The 18,787-nt window shown below is 38.8% G+C and overlaps 1 protein-coding gene across 1 annotated transcript in view; it reads left to right on the top strand.

The window, feature by feature from the left end:
• The window catches only part of MTMR9 (myotubularin related protein 9), a 200,848-nt gene that overhangs the window by 36,289 nt on the left and 145,772 nt on the right, over positions 1-18,787 (top strand). Inside the window, exon 4 of the mRNA XM_053709540.1 lies at positions 16,976-17,149. Coding sequence (XP_053565515.1) covers positions 16,976-17,149 — 174 coding nt within the window. The remainder of the gene's footprint in view (positions 1-16,975; positions 17,150-18,787) is intronic.

Here is an 18,787-nt window from a genome sequence, read left to right on the forward strand (position 1 = left end):
CGACACCATTGCAGTGCCAGAGAAATTGTGCAGATTGGATAAATTCTATGCAGTGCCTGTTTTCTCTGATGTTTTTCCAATACCTAAAAGGTTTTCAGAAATTATTACTAATGAATGGGATAGACCAGGTGTACCGTTCTCTCCCCCTCCTATTTTTAAGAAATTGTTTCCAATAGATGCCGCCACACGGGACTTATGGCAAAAGGTCCCTAAGGTGGAGGGAGCAGTTTCTACCCTAGCTAAGCGTACTACTATCCCTGTCGAGGACAGTTGTGCTTTCTTGGATCCAATGGACAAAAAGTTAGAGGGTTACCTTAAGAAAATGTTTATTCAACAAGGTTTTATTCTGCAGCCTCTTGCATGCATTGCCCCAGTCACTGCTGCGGCGGCCTTCTGGTTTGAGTCTCTGGAAGAGGCTTTACAGGTAGAGACCCCATTGGACGATATACTTGACAAGCTTAGAGCACTTAAGCTAGCCAATTCATTTGTTTCTGATGCCATTGTTCATTTGACTAAACTAACGGCTAAGAATTCTGGTTTTGGTATTCAGGCGCGTAGGGCGGTATGGCTTAACTCATGGTCAGCTGACGTCACTTTAAAGTCTAAGCTTCTTAATATTCCCTTCAAGGGGCAGACCCTATTCGGGCCTGGTTTGAAGGAGATCATTTCTGATATCACGGGAGGAAAAGGTCATGCCCTCCCTCAGGACAGGTCTAATAAATCAAGGGCCAAACAGACTCATTTTTGTGCCTTTCGAAACTTTAAGATGAGCGCGGCATCAACTTCCTCTAATACAAAACAAGAGGGAACTTTTGCCTAGTCCAAGTCGGTCTGGAGACCTAACCAGGCTTGGAACAAAGGTAAGCAGGCCAAAAAAACTGCTGCTGCCTCTAAAACAGCATGAAGGATTGGCCCCTGATCTGGTAACGGATCTAGTAGGGGGCAGACTTTCTCTCTTCGCCCAGGCTTGGGCAAGAGATGTCCAGGATCCCTGGGCGTTGGAAATTGTATCCCAGGGATATCTTCTGGACTTCAAAGCTTCCCCTCCAAAAGGGAGATTTCACCTTTCACAATTATCTGCAAACCAGATAAAAAGAGAGGCATTCTTACATTGTGTTCAAGACCTCCTAGGTATGGGAGTGATCCACCCAGTTCCAAAGAAGGAACAGGGACAAGGATTCTATTCAAATCTGTTTGTGGTTCCCAAAAAAGAGGGAACCTTCAGACCAATCTTAGATCTCAAGATCCTGAACAAATTTCTCAGGGTTCCATCATTCAAGATGGAGACTATTCGTACCATCCTGCCTATGATCCAGGAGGGTCAATACATGACTACAGTGGATTTATAGGATGCTTATCTTCACATTCCGATACACAAAGATCATCATCAGTTTCTCAGGTTTGCCTTCCTGGACAGGCATTAGCAGTTTGTAGCTCTTCCCTTTGGGTTAGCTACAGCCCCAAGAATCTTTACGAAGGTTCTGGGGTCATTTCTGGCGGTCCTAAGGCCGTGGGGCATAGCAGTAGCCCCTTATTTAGACAACATTCTGATACAGGCGTCAAATTTCCAAATTGCCAAGTCTCATACGGACATAGTTCTGGCATTTCTGAGGTCGCACGGGTGGGAAGGGAACGAAGAGAAGAGTTCGCTATCCCCTCTCACAAGAGTTTCCTTTCTGGGAACTCTGATAGATTCTGTAGAAATGAGGATTTACCTGACAGAGACCAGGTTATCAAAACTTCTAAATTCTTGCCGTGTTCTTTATTATACTTCTCGCCCTTCGGTGGCTCAGTGTATGGAAGTAATCGGCTTAATGGTAGCGGCAATGGACATAGTGCCCTTTGCCCGCCTACATCTCAGACCGCTGCAACTCTGCATGCTCAGTCAGTGGAATGAGGATTACACAGATTTGTCCCCTCTACTAAATCTGGATCAAGAGACCAGGGATTCTCTTCTCTGGTGGCTCTCTCGGGTCCATCTGTCCAAAGGTATGACCTTTCGCAGGCCAGATTGGACAATAGTAACGACAGATGCCAGCCTTCTAGGCTGGGGGGCAGTCTGGAACTCCCTGAAGGCTCAGGGATCGTGGACTCAGGAGGAGACCCTCATCCCAATAAACATTCTGGAATTAAGAGCAATATTCAATGCTCTTCAAGCTTGGCTTCAGCTAGCCTCAATGAGGTTCATCAGATTTCAGTCGGACAACATCACGACTGTGGCTTACATCAACCATCAAGGGGGAACAAGGAGTTCCCTAGCGATGTTGGAAGTTTCAAAGATAATTCGTTGGGCAGAGTTTCACTTTTGCCACCTATCAGCTATCCATATCCCAGGTGTAGAGAACTGGGAGGCGGATTTTCTAAGTCGACAGACTTTTCATCCGGGGGAGTGGGAACTCCATCCGGAGGTGTTTGCACAATTGGTTCAACGTTGGGGCGAACCAGAACTGGATCTCATGGCGTCTCGCCAGAATGCCAAACTTAATTGTTACGGATCCAGGTCCAGGGATCCCAAGGCAACGCTGATAGAAGCTCCTTGGTTCTTCAACCTGGCTTATGTGTTTCCACCGTTTCCTCTGCTCCCTTGTCTGATTGCCAAAATCAAGCAATAGAGAGCATTGGTGATTTTGATAGCGCCTGCGTGGCCACGCAGGACTTGGTATGCAGATCTAGTGGACATGTCATCTCTTCCACCATGGACTCTGCCTCTGAGACAGGACCTTCTACTTCAGGGTCCTTTCAACCATCCAAATCTAATTTCTCTGAGACTGACTGCCTAGAGATTGAACGCTTGATTTTATCAAAGCGTGGCTTCTCAGAGTCAGTCATTGATACCTTAGTTCAGGCACGGAAGCCTGTCACCAGGAAAATCTATCATAAGATATGGCGTAAATATCTTTATTGGTGTGAATCCAAGGGTTACTCATGGAGTAAAGTCAGGATTCCCAGGATATTATCTTTTCTCCAAGAAGGATTAGAAAAGGGATTGTCAGCTAGTTCCTTAAAGGGACAGATTTCTGCTCTGTCTATTCTTTTGCACAAGCGTCTGGCGGATAGTCCAGACGTTCAGGCGTTTTGTCAGGCTTTAGTTAGAATCAAGCCTTTGTTTAAGAACCAAATTTAAACTCCATAGCGGAGCAACTGGTTTAAAGTTCTCCAAGGGATTCCGTTTGAACCTCTTCATTCCATAGATATCAAGCTTTTATCTTGGAAAGTTCTGTTTTTGGTAGCTATTTCCTTGGCTCGTAGAGTTTCCGAGTTATCTGCCTTACAGTTTGATTCCCCTTATCTGATCTTCCATGCAGATAAGGTAGTTATGCGTACCAAACCTGGGTTTTTACCTAAGGGGGTATCTAATAAGAATATCAATCAGGAGATTGTTGTTCCGTCATTGTGTCCTAAGCCTTCTTCAATGAAGGAACGTCTATTACACAATCTTGACGTGGTTCGTGCTTTAAAGTTTTATTTACAAGCTACTAAAGATTTTCGTCAAACATCTGCTTTGTTTGTTGTCTACTCTGGACAGAGGCAACTTCTCTTTCGTTTTGGCTAAGAAGTATAATACGCTTAGCTTATGAGACTGCTGGCCAGCAGCCTCCTGAAAGGATTATAGCTCATTCTACTAGAGCTGTGGCTTCCACATGGGCTTTTAAAAATGAGGCTTCTGTTGAACAGATATGCAAGGCGGCGACTTGGTCTTCGCTTCATACTTAAGTTTTATAAATTTGATACTTTTGCTTCTTCGGAGGCTATTTTTGGGAGAAAGGTTTTACAGGCAGTGGAACCTTCCGTTTGAGTTCCTGCCTTGTCCCTCCCTTCATCCGTGTACTTTAGCTTTGGTATTGGTATCCCACAAGTAATGGATGATCCGTGGACTGGATACACCTTACAAGAGAAAACATAATTTATGCTTACCTGATAAATTTATTTCTCTTGTGGTGTATCCAGTCCACGGCCCACCCTGTCATTTTAAGGCAGGTATGTTTTATTTTTAAACTACAGTCACCACTGCAGCCTATGGTTTCTCCTTTCTCTTGTTTGTCTTTGGTCGAATGACTGGAGGTGGCAGTTAAGGGGAGGAGCTATATAGACAGCTCTGCTGCAGGTGATCCTCTTGCAGCTTCCTGTTGGGAAGGAGAATATCCCACAAGTAATGGATGATCCGTGGACTGGATACACCACAAGAGAAATAAATTTATCAGGTAAGCATAAATTATGTTTATATATATATATATATATATATATATATTTTTTTTTTTTTTCTTTAGATTTCTTCAATGTAAGATCCGCCCCAAACAACTCTCTAAACCTCCCCCCTCTAACTGTTAGGCGCCATCTTAGATACTGGCAGCTGTCTGCCAGTACCTATTAATAATTTTTATCATTTTTTTTTTTTTCTATAAGTTGTGTAAGTCCCACCCACAATCTTTATTTAGAGACCTCCCATCCCTCCCTGTCCGTTTTTTTTTCCCCTTCGTAGCATAGGGCCCCAGCAGAAGATCGTTACAGACTATACAATTCAGTGTCACCGTCTGTAACGATTAGGCATCTACCCTCACATGGAGGCGGAGCGCTGATCGCGCTACGGCTCCATATGTGGGAGATGCCTGATGCTTCAGGAGCTCCAGCGACGGCGTGTAATATACACGTTGTGCGGTATGATAGCCAAAGTACCGCACAGCGTATATATACGTCGGATTGGGCGAAGGGGTTAAATCTGATATTATAATGCTCTGAATATGGAGCATGTAGCAGATCATAAACAGCATCTGGATGAAATCCCAGTGATTTCTTAGCAAGCACCTGGCCAACATACACCAGACCTCTTAACGATTGCTAGAAAAGGTTAATCTTACAACATTTCCCTCATTGTAAGGTACATTAGAAAAAGACCTTGGGCCTCTCCAAGCTTCATCTCTGGAAGTTAATGGTTGGTCAGTAAAGGAATAGGTAGCATTTGCATTTTTAAAACTTGGTGCAGATATTTGGGGTACTTTAAAAACAGGAAGTACAGATAATACAACATTAGCAGGGGTCTAATGCAACCCCATGCAATGTTGCAATTACAGGCTTTTTGGGATCATCCTCCGCTCATGGCAATGCTGTATTTATATGCTTTTTGATTCCCACACTTGTTCCATGCAGCTGTGTGACAGTCCCCACTGTAGCTTCTGGCTTATGCTGCAATACTGTGCTTTGTTTGCTAAAAGCTGCTGAGCTTTCTTGCACTGTATAATTAGTATTGCTTGCCGGCGGCAAAGTTTCTTGCTTTGTTCAGATTCACTAGATTTATTTTCATGTCTAACCCCACTTAATGTCTTTTTTCTCTTTCAAGCTCCAAATTCCTCTTCTGTTTGCTGTATGAAGCAGAGATATCCCTTTTAAACCTTAAATTATGTAATTTGGGTTTATTTGCTGCTTTGTCAGCCAGTAAATATATCTTCATTTAAAAAAAGTATGTGCTGCTGCTGGCTTGTAGAAGTAGTACTAGTTACTACTTTAACTTTATTTAAAGGCACAGTCTAGTCAAAATTTAAACTTTCATGATTTAGACAGGGCATGCAATTTTAAACAACTTTTTCAATTTACTTTTATAATCAAATTTGCTTTGTTCTCTTGGTATTCTTTGATAAAAGTTAATCCTAGGTAGGCTCATATGCTAATTTCTAAACCCTTGAAGGCCACCTTTTATTTCAGTGCATTTTGACAGTTTTTCACAGCTAGACGGGGCTAGTTCATGTGTGCCATATAGATAACATTGTGCTCATGCCCGTGGAGTTATTTATGAGTCAGCACTGATTGGCTAAAATGCAAGTCGGTCAAAAGAACAGAGATAAGTTGGAGTCTGCAGAGGATTAGATGCAAGGTAATCAGAGGTAAAAAGTGTATTAATATAACCATGTTGGTTATTGCAAAACTGGGGAATGGGTAATAAAGGGATTATCCATTTTTTTAACCCCTTAACAACCAGCGACTTGAGTGTCCCTTTAAATAAAAGTATTATACTTGCCATGTTTGGTATATGGCTAAATAAGAAATGGTGAGCAAAAGGGATGGGGGGGAGGGGTAGTGGGCCTTTTTGCCCTAAAATGCTCGGGCCTCTTTTAGGTCCCAGTCCGGACCTGAATACAAGTGTGGTTCTCATCGCCATTTAGTGGCCTTCTAATTACCAAAAAGCAATGCAAAAGCCATATATGTCTGCTATTTCTGAACAAAGGGGATCCCAGAGAAGCATTTGCAACCATTTGTGCCTTGATTGCACAAGCTGTTTGTAAATAATTTCAGTGAGAAACTTATAATTGTGAAAAAGTTAACCATTTTTTTTTATTTGATCGCATTTGACGGTGAAATGCTGGCATGAAATATACCGAAATTTGCCTAGATCAATACTTTGGGTTGTCTACTAAAAAAAAATAACATAATTTATGTAAGAATTTACCTGATAAATTAATTTCTTTCATATTGGCAAGAGTCCATGAGCTAGTGACGTATGGAATATACATTCCTACCAGGAGGGGCAAAGTTGCCCAAACCTCAAAATGCCTATAAATACACCCCCCACCACACCCACAATTAAGTTTAACGAATAGCCAAGAAGTGGGGTGATAAGAAAGGAGCGAAAGCAAGGAATTGGAATAATTGAGCTTTATACAAAAAAATCGTAACCACCATAAAAAGGTTGGGTCTCATGGTCTCTTGCCAATATGAAAGAAATGAATTTATCAGGTAAATTCTTACATAAATTATGTTTTCTTTCATGTAATTGGCAAGAGTCCATGAGCTAGTGACGTATGGGATAGCAAATACCCAGGATGTGGAACTCCACGCAAGAGTCACTAGAGAGGGAGGGATAAAAATAAAGACAGCCAATTCCGCTGAAAAAAATAATCCACAACCCAAATCAAAAGTTTTAATCTTTATAATGAAAAAAACTGAAATTATAAGCAGAAGAATCAAACTGAAATAGCTGCCTGAAGTACTTTTCTACCAAAAACTGCTTCTGAAGAAGAAAAAACATCAAAATGGTAGATTTTAGTAAAAGTATGCAAAGAAGACCAAGTTGCTGCTTTGCAAATCTGATCAACAGAAGCTTCATTCTTAAAAGCCCAGGAAGTGGAAACTGACCTAGTAGAATGAGCCGTAATCCTTTGAGGCGGGGATTTACCCGACTCCAAATAAGCATGATGAATCAAAAGCTTTAACCAAGATGCCAAAGAAATGGCAGAAGCCTTCTGACCTTTCCTACAACCAGAAAAGATAACAAATAGACTAGAAGTCTTTCTGAAATCTTTAGTAGCTTCAACATAATATTTCAAAGCTCTTACCACATCCAAAGAATGCAAAGATCTCTCCAGAGAATTCTTAGGATTAGGACACAACAAAGGGACAGCACTTTCTCTACTAATGTTGTTGGAATTCACAACTTTAGGTAAAAATTTAAATGATATCCGCAAAACCGCCTTATCCTGATGAAAAATCAGAAAAGGAGACTCACAAGAAAGAGCAGATAATTCAGAAACTCTTCTAGCAGAAGAGATAGCCAAAAGGAACAATACTTTCCAAGAAAGTAATTTAATGTCCAGAGAATGCATAGGCTCAAACGGAGGAGCCTGTAAAGCCTTCAAAACCAAATTAAGACTCCAAGGAGGAGAGATTGACTTAATGACAGGCTTGATATGAACCAAAGCCTGTACAAAACAATGAATATCAGGAAGATTAGCAATTTTTCTGTGGAACAAAACAGAAAGAGCAGAGATTTGTCCTTTCAAGGAACTTGTAGACAAACTCTTATCTAAACCATCCTGAAGAAACTGTAAAATTTTAGGAATTCTAAAAGAATGCCAAGAGAATTTATGAGAAGAACACCATGAAATGTAAGTCTTCCAAACTCGATAATAAATCTTTCTAGACACAGATTTACGAGCCCGCAACATAGTATTAATCACTGAGTCAGAGAAACCTCTATGACTAAGCACTAAGCGTTCAATCTCCATACCTTCAAATTTAATGATTTGAGATCCTGATGGAAAAACGGGCCTTGAGATAGAAGGTCTGGCCTTAACGGAAGTGGCCAAGGTTGGCAACTGGACATCCAAACAAGATCCGCATACCAAAACCTGTGTGGCCATGCTGGAGCCACCAACAGTACAAAGGAACGCTCCATTATGATTTTGGAAATCTTTCTTGGAAGAAGAACTAGAGGTGGAGAGATATAAGCAGGTTGATAACTCCAAGGAAGTGTCAACGCATCCACTGCTTCCGCCTGAGGATCCCTGGACCTGGACAGATACCTGGGAAGTTTCCTGTTTAGATGAGAAGCCATCAGATCTATTTCTGGATGCCCCCACATCTGAACAATCTGAAAAAACACATATGGGTGAAGAGACCACTCTCCTGGATGTAAAGTCTGGCGACTGAGATAATCCGCTTCCCAATTGTCTATACCTGGGATATGGACCGCAGAAATTAGGCAGGAGCTGGATTCCGCCCATGCAAGTATCAGAGATACTTTTTTCATAGCTTGAGGACTGCGAGTCCCACCCTGATGATTGACATACGCCACGGTTGTGACATTGTCTGAAAACAAATAAACAGTTCTCTCTTCAGAAGAGGCCAAAACTGAAGAGCTCTGAGAATCGCACAGAGTTCCAAAATATTGATTGGTAATCTCGCCTCTTGAGATTTCCAAACCCCCTGCGCTGTCAGAGATCCCCAGACAGCTCCCCAACCTGAAAGACTTGCATCTGTTGTGATCACAGTCCAGACTGGACGAACAAAAGAGGCCCCTTGAACTAAACGATGGTGATCTAACCACCAAGTCAGAGATAGTCGAATATTGGGATTTAAGGATATTAATTGTGATATATTTGTATAATCCCTGCACCATAGGCTCAGCATACAAAGCTGAAGAGGACTCATGTGAAAACGAGCAAAGGGGATCGCATTCGATGCTGCAGTCATGAGACCTGAAACCTCCATGCACATAGCTACTGAAGGGAATGATTGAAACTGAAGGTTCCGACAAGCTGCAACCAATTTCAGACGTCTCTTGTCTGTTAGAGACAAAGTCATGGATACTGAATCTATTTGGAAACCTAAAAAGGTTACCCTTGTCTGAGGAATCAAAGAACTTTTTGGTAAATTGATCCTCCAACCATGTTTTTGAAGAAACAACACTAGTTGATTTGTGTGAGATTCTGCAGAATTTAAAGACTGAGCAAGTACCAAGATATCGTCCAAATAAGGAAACACCGCAATACCCTGCTCTCTGATTACAGAGAGTAGGGCACCGAGAACCTTTGAAAAAATCCTTGGAGCTGTTGCTAGGCCAAAAGGAAGAGCAACAAATTGGTAATGCTTGTCTAGAAAAGAGAATCTCAGGAACTGATAGTGATCTGGATGAATCGGAATATGAAGATATGCATCCTGTAAATCTATTGTGGACCTATAATGCCCTTGCTGAACAAAAGGCAGAATAGTCCTTATAGTTACCATCTTGAATGTTGGTATTCTTACATAACTATTCAAAATTTTTAGATCCAGAACTGGTCTGAAAGAATTCTCCTTCTTTGGAACAATGAACAGATTTGAATAAAACCCCAGACCCCGTTCCTGGACAGGAACTGGCACAATTACCCCAGATAACTCCAGGTCTGAAACACACTTCAAGAAAGCCTGAGCCTTTACTGGGTTCACTGGTATGCGTGAGAGAAAGAGAAACTTTGAAACCTATTTTGTACCCTTGAGAAACAATGTTCTGAATCCAATGATTTTGGATTGAATTGATCCAAACATCTTTTTGTAAAATCTTAGTCTGCCCCCTACCAGCTGCGCTGGAATGAGGGCCGCACCTTCATGCGGACTTGGGGGCTGATTTAGATTTTTTAAATGGCTTGGATTTATTCCAGACTGGAGAAGGCTTCCAATTGGAAACCGTTCCCTTAGGGGAAGGGTCAGGTTTCTGTTCCTTATTTTGACGAAAGGAACGAAAACGGTTAGCAGCCCTAAATTTGCCCTTAGATTTTTTATCCTGAGGCAAAAAAGCTCCCTTCCCCCCAGTGACAGTTGAAATAATAGAATCCAATTGAGAACCAAATAATTTATTACCTTGGAAAGAGAGAGATAGCAACGTTGATTTAGAAGTCATGTCAGCATTCCAAGACTTAAGCCATAAAGCTCTTCTAGCTAAAATAGCTAAAGACATATATCTGACATCAATTGTAATGATATAAAAAAAATGGCATCACAAATTAAATTATTAGCATGTTGAATTAGCTTAACAATGCTATACACATTATGATCTGGTACTTGTTGTGCTAAAGTTTCCAACCAAAAAGTTGAAGCAGCAGCAACATCAGCCAAAGAAATAGCAGGCCTAAGAAGATGACCTGAACATAAATAAGCCTTCCTTAGATAAGATTCAAGCTTCCTATCTAAAGGATCTTTAAAGGAAGTACTATCTTCCGTAGGAATAGTAGTACGTTTAGCAAGAGTAGAGATGGCCCCATCAGCTTTGTGGATCTTTTCCCAAAACTCCAATCTATCAGTCGGCAAAGGGTACAGTTTCTTAAACCTTGAAAAAGGAGTAAAAGAAGTACCCAGTCTATTTCATTCCCTAGAAATTACATCTGAACGAGCATCAAGAACTGGAAAAACCTCTGGACTAACTACATGAGGTTTAAAAACCGAATTTAAACGTTTACTGGTTTTAATATCAAGAGGACTAGTCTCCTCCATATCTAATGCAATCAACACCTCTTTTAATAAGGAACGAATATACTCCATTTTAAATAAGTATGAAGATTTGTCAGTGTCAATATCTGAGGCAGAATATTCTGAACCAGATAGATCCTCATCAGAGATAGATAAGTCAGAATGCTGTCGGTCATTTAAAAATTCATCAAATTTATGAGAAGTTTTAAAAGACCTTTTACGTTTATTAGAAGGTGGTATGACAGACAAAGCCTTCTGAATGGAATTAGAAACAAATTCTCTCACATTAACAGGAATATCCTGAACATTAGATGTTGAAGGAACAACAACAGGTAATGGATCACTACTAATGGAAATATTGTCTGCATTTGAAAGTTTGTCATGACAACTAACACAAACTACAGCCGGAGGAACAGTTACCACAAGTTTACAACAAATGCACTTAGCTTTGGTAGAACAGGCAGCAGGATTCCAGTAGTAGATTCTGAGACAGGGTCAGATTGAGACATCTTGCAATATGTAAAAGAAAAAATAACATATAAAGCAAAATTATCAATTTCCTTATATGACAGTTTCAGGAATGGGAAAGAATGCAAACAAAATAAGCCTCTGGAGACCAGAAGCAAAATAAGGACTTAAATAATGTCAAAAATCTGGCGCCAAGTATGACGCCCACAACTGACAAAATATTTTTTGGCGCCAAGAACGTCTGCAACTACGTGAAAACTCTCTTCGCCAACTAAGACGCCAGAAATGACGAAATTACGTCAACAAACGTAATTCTCGTGCCAAAAAAGTCTCGCGCCAAGAATGATGCAATAAATTATAGCATTTTGCTCTCCCGCGAGCCTAACAGCCTGCAGTTTTAGAAAAGAGAGTCAATTTTGAACATTTCCTAAAAAATGAAACTGACAGTCTGAAAGAAGGAAATATACTGATTAACCTGAATCATGGAAAATATAAGTACAAACATATATTTAGAACTTTACATATAAAGTGCCAAACCATAGCTGTGCGAGTGTCTTAAATAAAAGAAAACATACTTACCAAAAGACACTCATCTACATAAAGTAGATAGCCAAACCAGTACTGAAACGAGAATCAGTAGAGGTAATGGTATATAAGAGTATATCGTCGATCTGAAAAGGGAGGTAGGAGATGAATCTCTACGACCGATAACAGAGAACCTATGAAATAGATCCCCATTAAGATGACCATTGTATTCAATAGGTAATACTCCCTTCACATCCCTCTGTCATTCACTGCACTCTGAGAGGAACCGGGCTTCAGCATGCTGAGAAGTGCATATCAACGTAGAAATCTAGCACAAACTTACTTCACCACCTCCATAGGAGGCAAAGTTTGTAAAACTGAATTGTGGGTGTGGTGGGGGTGTATTTATAGGCATTTTGAGGTTTGGGAAACTTTACCACTCCTGGTAGGATTGTATATCCCATACGTCACTAGCTCATGGACTCTTGCCAATTACATGAAAGAAATAGTTTTGATAGGTAAATATAAAAAAGGCTCTATTTCTGTTTAAATGTAGTGATGGCAAAAATGCTAAAAATGCTCTGGTCTTTTGGGGAAGTTTTTGTCTGAAATGCCTGATCCTTAAGGGGTTATACTATAAAAAATCTGGAGTAGACTGTCCCTTTTTAAGTTTAACAAATGAATCTGAACAACACATGAATGAATGATTTCTCCAGAAAAAAATTCTGTCTGTGCACGTCTAGTATTTACCTACTCTTGTGTATTATCTATAGATGGTGGCAAGAGGAGTAATGCTGATTGGTTCTGGCATATTCTAGGTTTTATCTAAAGAATCTTTTGAGTGTTTTCATGTTTATCATTTTGTCCCCCGTGCACTTATGTTTACTAGACCAAATGTGCACTCATTTTAACTTTTTATTGATAAACATGTTGGTTTTTGTTTATTGTTCTGCTTAAAATCATCTTTGAACTTTTCTGGAATGCACAGTGCAGAATAACTGGAACTGCTTGGCAGTAACTGAGAAGCCAACCAGCTAACTATTCCCTGCAAGTATTATTATATTTTGTTTTTAAAGAACAGAATTCTGTTTGTTACTGATAAAAACGGACTTAACATTGTCAAAAACAGAGGAAAATTGGAAAATATAATACAATATACCTTATGGCAGTAGTGAGGCAGCTGTATGATTGGAATTTAAATTGGCTTGGAATTCCAGCTTTAAGTGCCAGTTTTGGAATAATTGTGCTGAAATCATATGCTTGTTTTGGCGACCAACATAAATACGACAGGAAAACTTTATTAGGTATGTTAATGTTAAAACATAAAGAGCCAGATTAAAAGTAGAGCGGTATTTAACGCTCTTGCTTGAGAGCTAACTCAGGTAGAAGAAAGGTTTTTATTGCAAAATATGTTTTACCACACTTGGTAAACACTTTGAAATTGTAATACAAAAATGTTTTATTGAGTCTTTAACATATAAGTGGAGTGGTTTTTTAATCGCTCCCACTCAAACGCTAACTCTGCTAGAAGTGAGATTTTTGTGTGCGTCAGGTAGCGCTCGTATTACAAGTTGAAAGTAAAAAGATCTGATGCTCACAAAAAGCCGAAGTTAGAATATCGTGCTCACACTAATGTATTCCCCGATAGAAGTCAATAAAGCAAAAAAAGTGGAAAAAAACTTAAAACCCAACTCGCATGCAAACCCGATAGCATATTCTCCAGTGTGCTAGGCCAACCCTGAAAATATGTATATTTTACATGCCAATGTTCATTACGTAGCAGAATTTGTTCTAATTATTCATAAATACATATTTCTACATATATCTGATGGGATTTTGAGATATATATGCTACAGGTAAAGTCCGAAATCCGGGTAATCCTAGGATTACCCAGGTAAAGCAGACATTACCCAAGCGGCTCTGGGTAAAGCTCAAAGTAATGTAACTCCATCTACACAAATTTTTTTTTTGTGCCCCGCCGATCCTCTGGCATTCACCCTAAGTGAACCTTGGGGAATGGGGTTTACATGGAGGATTCGTTCCCCTTAAACCCCCCAGGTAGAGGCAAAAAAGATAGTGAAGATGTGTGAATTACAGTGCATCGTGTGTTTATATGTGTGTGTGTGTGTGTGTATACATATGTGTGTATATATATATATATATATATATATATATATATATATATATATATATATATATATATATATACATATATACATACATACATACATACATACAGCCCTCTTTTTACGCCGGTTCAATTTGCGCCGTTTTAGAATAACCTTTTTTTTCAGTCATGTGCACTTATTAAAATAGCCAGTAGGTGGAGCTGTCCGCTTGTTTTGCAGTAAAGTTATGCAACTTAACAGGTCTGAAATTGATATGTGTACACAGAACAGACATTAGCTATCGAGCAACAAGTTTTAGTAGCCACTTCCCTATTATCTTCCTGTCCAGCTGCTTGAGGTGAAGGTGCCTAACTGCTTATTAATCACTGCAGATTGAAATGCATAGAATGGGCGCAGACCCAATATTATCTAACATGCTAACAATGCAGAGAACTGATTTGCAGAAAAATGCAAGTAAAAAAACGTTTTTGCTCATTAAACTTAGTTTGATGATGATACAATCTATATTATTAGGTTTATAATGCTGTTTAGGATTTATATATAGGCTTACCATAATTTTTAGAGGTGAAACTGGGACCACCTGGCGCGGTATCAGTGGGTGTGTGGTCAGGGGCGTGGTCAATGCGTGTGTGTTCAAGGGACGTGGTGATTGCCGGCTGGAACTAATTTTCCAGTTAGAGATATAAACATTTGTATCTTGTTAAACGTGTCTTTCATATGTTCCAAGAAATAAACACAATTCATGTGCAAATTGGCAAACCTTTGCAGATACATAGGTCAAACAAACCAATCCCTTCAAGACATGTAAATGAGAACAGGGAGGTAAACTAAAATAATGTGACTTAACGGGCTGCAGTGCAAATACCCACAATGATAATCTTTCACTTTGAGTAAAGTGGACCTATATTTCACACGTAGGTACGTTAGAGTGTAGAACTTCAAAACTTTGAGCAACACTGCACAAGTTACTGAACGAGATTGATAACTGTCGTCTGTATTTTATTTACCCCAACCATCTTACTAAAAGTAGTAAAGCATTTACAGATGCACGGGTACAATTAAAGGAGCTACGCAATCAACACATTAGGAGTCAGTTTGATGTACCATAGGGAACATGGGTAGTTAAGCGTAGTGAAAGCAAACTACTCTGACAGCTGTATGGTCAAAATGGGTGGGCAAGCGTAGACACCACAGTTACATTGCTAGCAACATTTTTAACCTCAGCAAGGTATTCTTACCAGCAAGTCTTGCAGCACAGCCACATCAGAGGCAGACAAGAGACAGCATGGACACACACAGCCCGATGAAATGACGTCACTGGCACGGACTGACGCAGATTGTGCACAGTTGGAATTTTTTAAAAAAAGAGGCTTTTGCATTGCCGCTATTTTACTCATTCCGGCACCTGCTGGGTGGCAACTCTATGACTGGGACAGAATGAACAATCAGGTGGGGCTCTGGGACAACGCCTCCAAACAGGGACAATCCCAGTCAAACTGGGACTTCTGGTAAGTGTGTGTGTGTATGTATGTATATGTGTTTAATTTGATGACTCAATGCACTCTGACAAGATTTATCATGTTACATCGGACTTTACCCTCAGCCAATTGGGTAATGTCAGCTTTAGAGAGAGAGACCCCCATTCCCTAGTTTTTCATAACCAACACAGTTATATTAATACACTTTTTACATCTGTGATTATCTTGTATCTAAGCCTCTGCAAACTGCCCCCTTATTTCAGTCCTTTGGCAGACTTGCATTTTAGCCAGTCAGTGCTGACTCCTTGGTAACTCCACGTGAGTGAGCACAGTATTATCTATATGATGCACATGAACTAACACCCTCTAGTGGTGAAAAATGATCAAAATGCATTCAGATAAGAGACAGCCTTCAAGGTCTAAGAAATTAGCATATGAAACTCCTAGGTTTAGCTTTCAACTAAGAATACCATGAGAACAAAGCAAAACTGGTGATAAAAGTAAATTGGAAAGTTGCTTAAAATTACATGTCCTATCTGAATCATGAAAGTTTATTTTGGACTAGACTGTTCTTTTAACCATTTGAGTGATAAGCACTTTCCCACCTGGGTGCTAAGAATTTTTTTAAGTTTTTTTATTTTTTGAACAATTTTTTTGTAATTTTTTTTTTCAGACCCCCAAGACTTACACTGTTGGAAAGGTTAGGTGATTACCTTTCCAATGGTGGGTCTTGGGGGGGTCTGTAGCTGCTTAGATGCCCGAGATACAGGCTTCTAAGCAGCATGCCCCCTGCTCCTATACTTAACATTGTTAAGCATAAATAAAGTTGCGCGGTGACGTCATGACGTTTATTGCGCCTGACATCACCATGCAAAACGGGAAGCCCCGGCGATGCCTGTCACTCTACAGGCACGATCGCCGGGGGAAGGAGTGGGTGGGAGCCCCCAGATCTCCCTCAAGGTGGGAGAGTGCTAGTGACAGCTCTGAGCCGTCATTAGCACCAAAGTGGGAAACTCTGTGACGGCTCAGAGCCGTCATTAGCACTCAAAGGGTTAAAGCCCCTTGCCTGCCTGAGACCTCATATCATTCAGCCCCTATAACTTTTTTTGCAATAATTGTTTTTAATTATTTTCATTAGGTAGTTTGTTATACTGAGCGTAACTTTACTTTTAAATGTATTTTGCAAAACCGTTAACCATAGCTCTGAGGTCCTGTTAAACTTGTAATACAAGCTGTACATCCGATGCACCACACGTAATCTGGCCCTATATTGGCTATGAATGTTCATTTTCTTCATTAAAATGATTTTTGTGCTAATATTTTTAATGACATTTCCACTGGTCCACTTGGAGTCTAATAACCGCAATGAGTTTGTTTTATTTTAATTTGTAGATGTTTACTTTCACATTGGAATTAAGGATGTGGAAATCCTGTTAGGAAGCTTGCAATTTTGTACATGTAACTAAACAATGTCCATTTTGGTTTCTCGTATTTGATACTTAAATTTTGGAGAAAAATCACAAACTGATATTTCCATGACCTTTCCTCATGTTATGTGTGTTGCTTGTAATGCTTCATTGTTGGAAAGAGAACTATACATTTGTAGTAATGAATAAGTCATATATGATCCATTTATCTAATCTAAAATGTCTTACCTTTCAGACTGGGGACTGGAGGCTGAGCGAAGTTAATTCAGATTTTTCTGTTTGCCCCACATACCCTCCACTTGTTATCGTTCCTAAATCTTTAGATGATGATTCTCTTCGAAAGGTTGCAATGTTTCGCCATGGTGGACGTTTTCCAGTTCTTAGCTATTACCATAAGAAGAATGGCATGGTGAGTGTATTGCATCTGTATTGCTTATTAAACATTGCACTTATTTGTATCTGAACTGTTTTAATTGCAATTCATTAAAAAGGGAACATTTATGAAAAAAACATTTACGACAAGCATTATGTGTAGCTGACGATTTTTAGTTGCCTAAAAGTGATTATGCAGTGCTTATTTTCCTTTTTTTTTTTTTAATTAATAATATTGTTAAGAAATATGCAAATGTTATTTAAAATGGGCAAAAGTCGCTTGTCCAGATATTCAATCCTGAACAAGTTTATAAGCATGAAAAACCTTCTAAAAATACTGGTTACTTGTAAATCAATATAAAGAATATAGCTTAGGAAATTATACGCCAAGGTAATTATAAGATGCAATAATGTCTTGAGTATATGAAATTACTAAAAAAATAGCTGCTTATAAACTTTATTATGGTCAGCATTGATGAAGCATGTTGAAGAGATAAGGAAATAAACAGTACTAAAATAGTTTAAATATATTTATTCAGTATTATAATATTACAATTCAAGAGGTATACAAAACCCCAGAGTCCATCCACATTTTAAATTTACATACTATACTATTAAATTTAAATTATAAAAGGGAATATATAAATGCTGTTGTATGTGTGTGTGTGTATATATATATATATATATATATATATATATATATATATATATATATATATATATATATATCTATCTATATGTGTATATATATATATATATATATATCTATATGTATATATATATATATATATCTATATGTGTATATATATATATATATATATATATATATATATATATCTATATGTGTATATATATATATATATATATATATATATCTATATGTGTATATATATATATATATATATCTATATGTGTATATATATATATATATCTATATGTGTATATATCTATATGTGTATATATCTATATGTGTATATATCTATATGTGTATATATCTATATGTGTATATATATATATATCTATATGTGTGTGTGTGTGTATATATATATATATATATATATATATATATATATATATATATATATACATCTCTATCATCTCTCTATCATCTCTCTATCATCTCTCTATCATCTCTCTATCATCTCTCTATCATCTCTCTATCATCTCTCTATCATCTCTCTATCATCTCTCTATCATCTCTCTATCATCTCTCTATCATCTCTCTATCATCTCTCTATCATCTCTCTATCATCTCTCTATCATCTCTCTATCATCTCTCTATCATCTCTCTATCATCTCTCTATCATCTCTCTATCATCTCTCTATCATCTCTCTATCATCTCTCTATCATCTCTCTATCATCTCTCTATCATCTCTCTATCATCTCTCTATCATCTCTCTATCATCTCTCTATCATCTCTCTATCATCTCTCTATCATCTCTCTATCATCTCTCTATCATCTCTCTATCATCTCTCTATCATCTCTCTATCTATATCCCCAAGATATGGTACTCCACAGTAGAGGCACTAGAGAGGGAGGGATACAAATAAAAACAGCTATTTTTCCGCTGAAAAATTAAATCCATCCAAAAATTTAAAAGAAATAACTTAAAACATAAGCAGAGGAATCAAACAGCTGCCTGAAGAACTTTTCTACCAAAAATTGCTTCCAAA

This window comes from Bombina bombina, chromosome 4, assembly GCF_027579735.1.
Source record: "Bombina bombina isolate aBomBom1 chromosome 4, aBomBom1.pri, whole genome shotgun sequence".
In the NCBI taxonomy this organism is placed as follows: domain Eukaryota; kingdom Metazoa; phylum Chordata; class Amphibia; order Anura; family Bombinatoridae; genus Bombina; species Bombina bombina.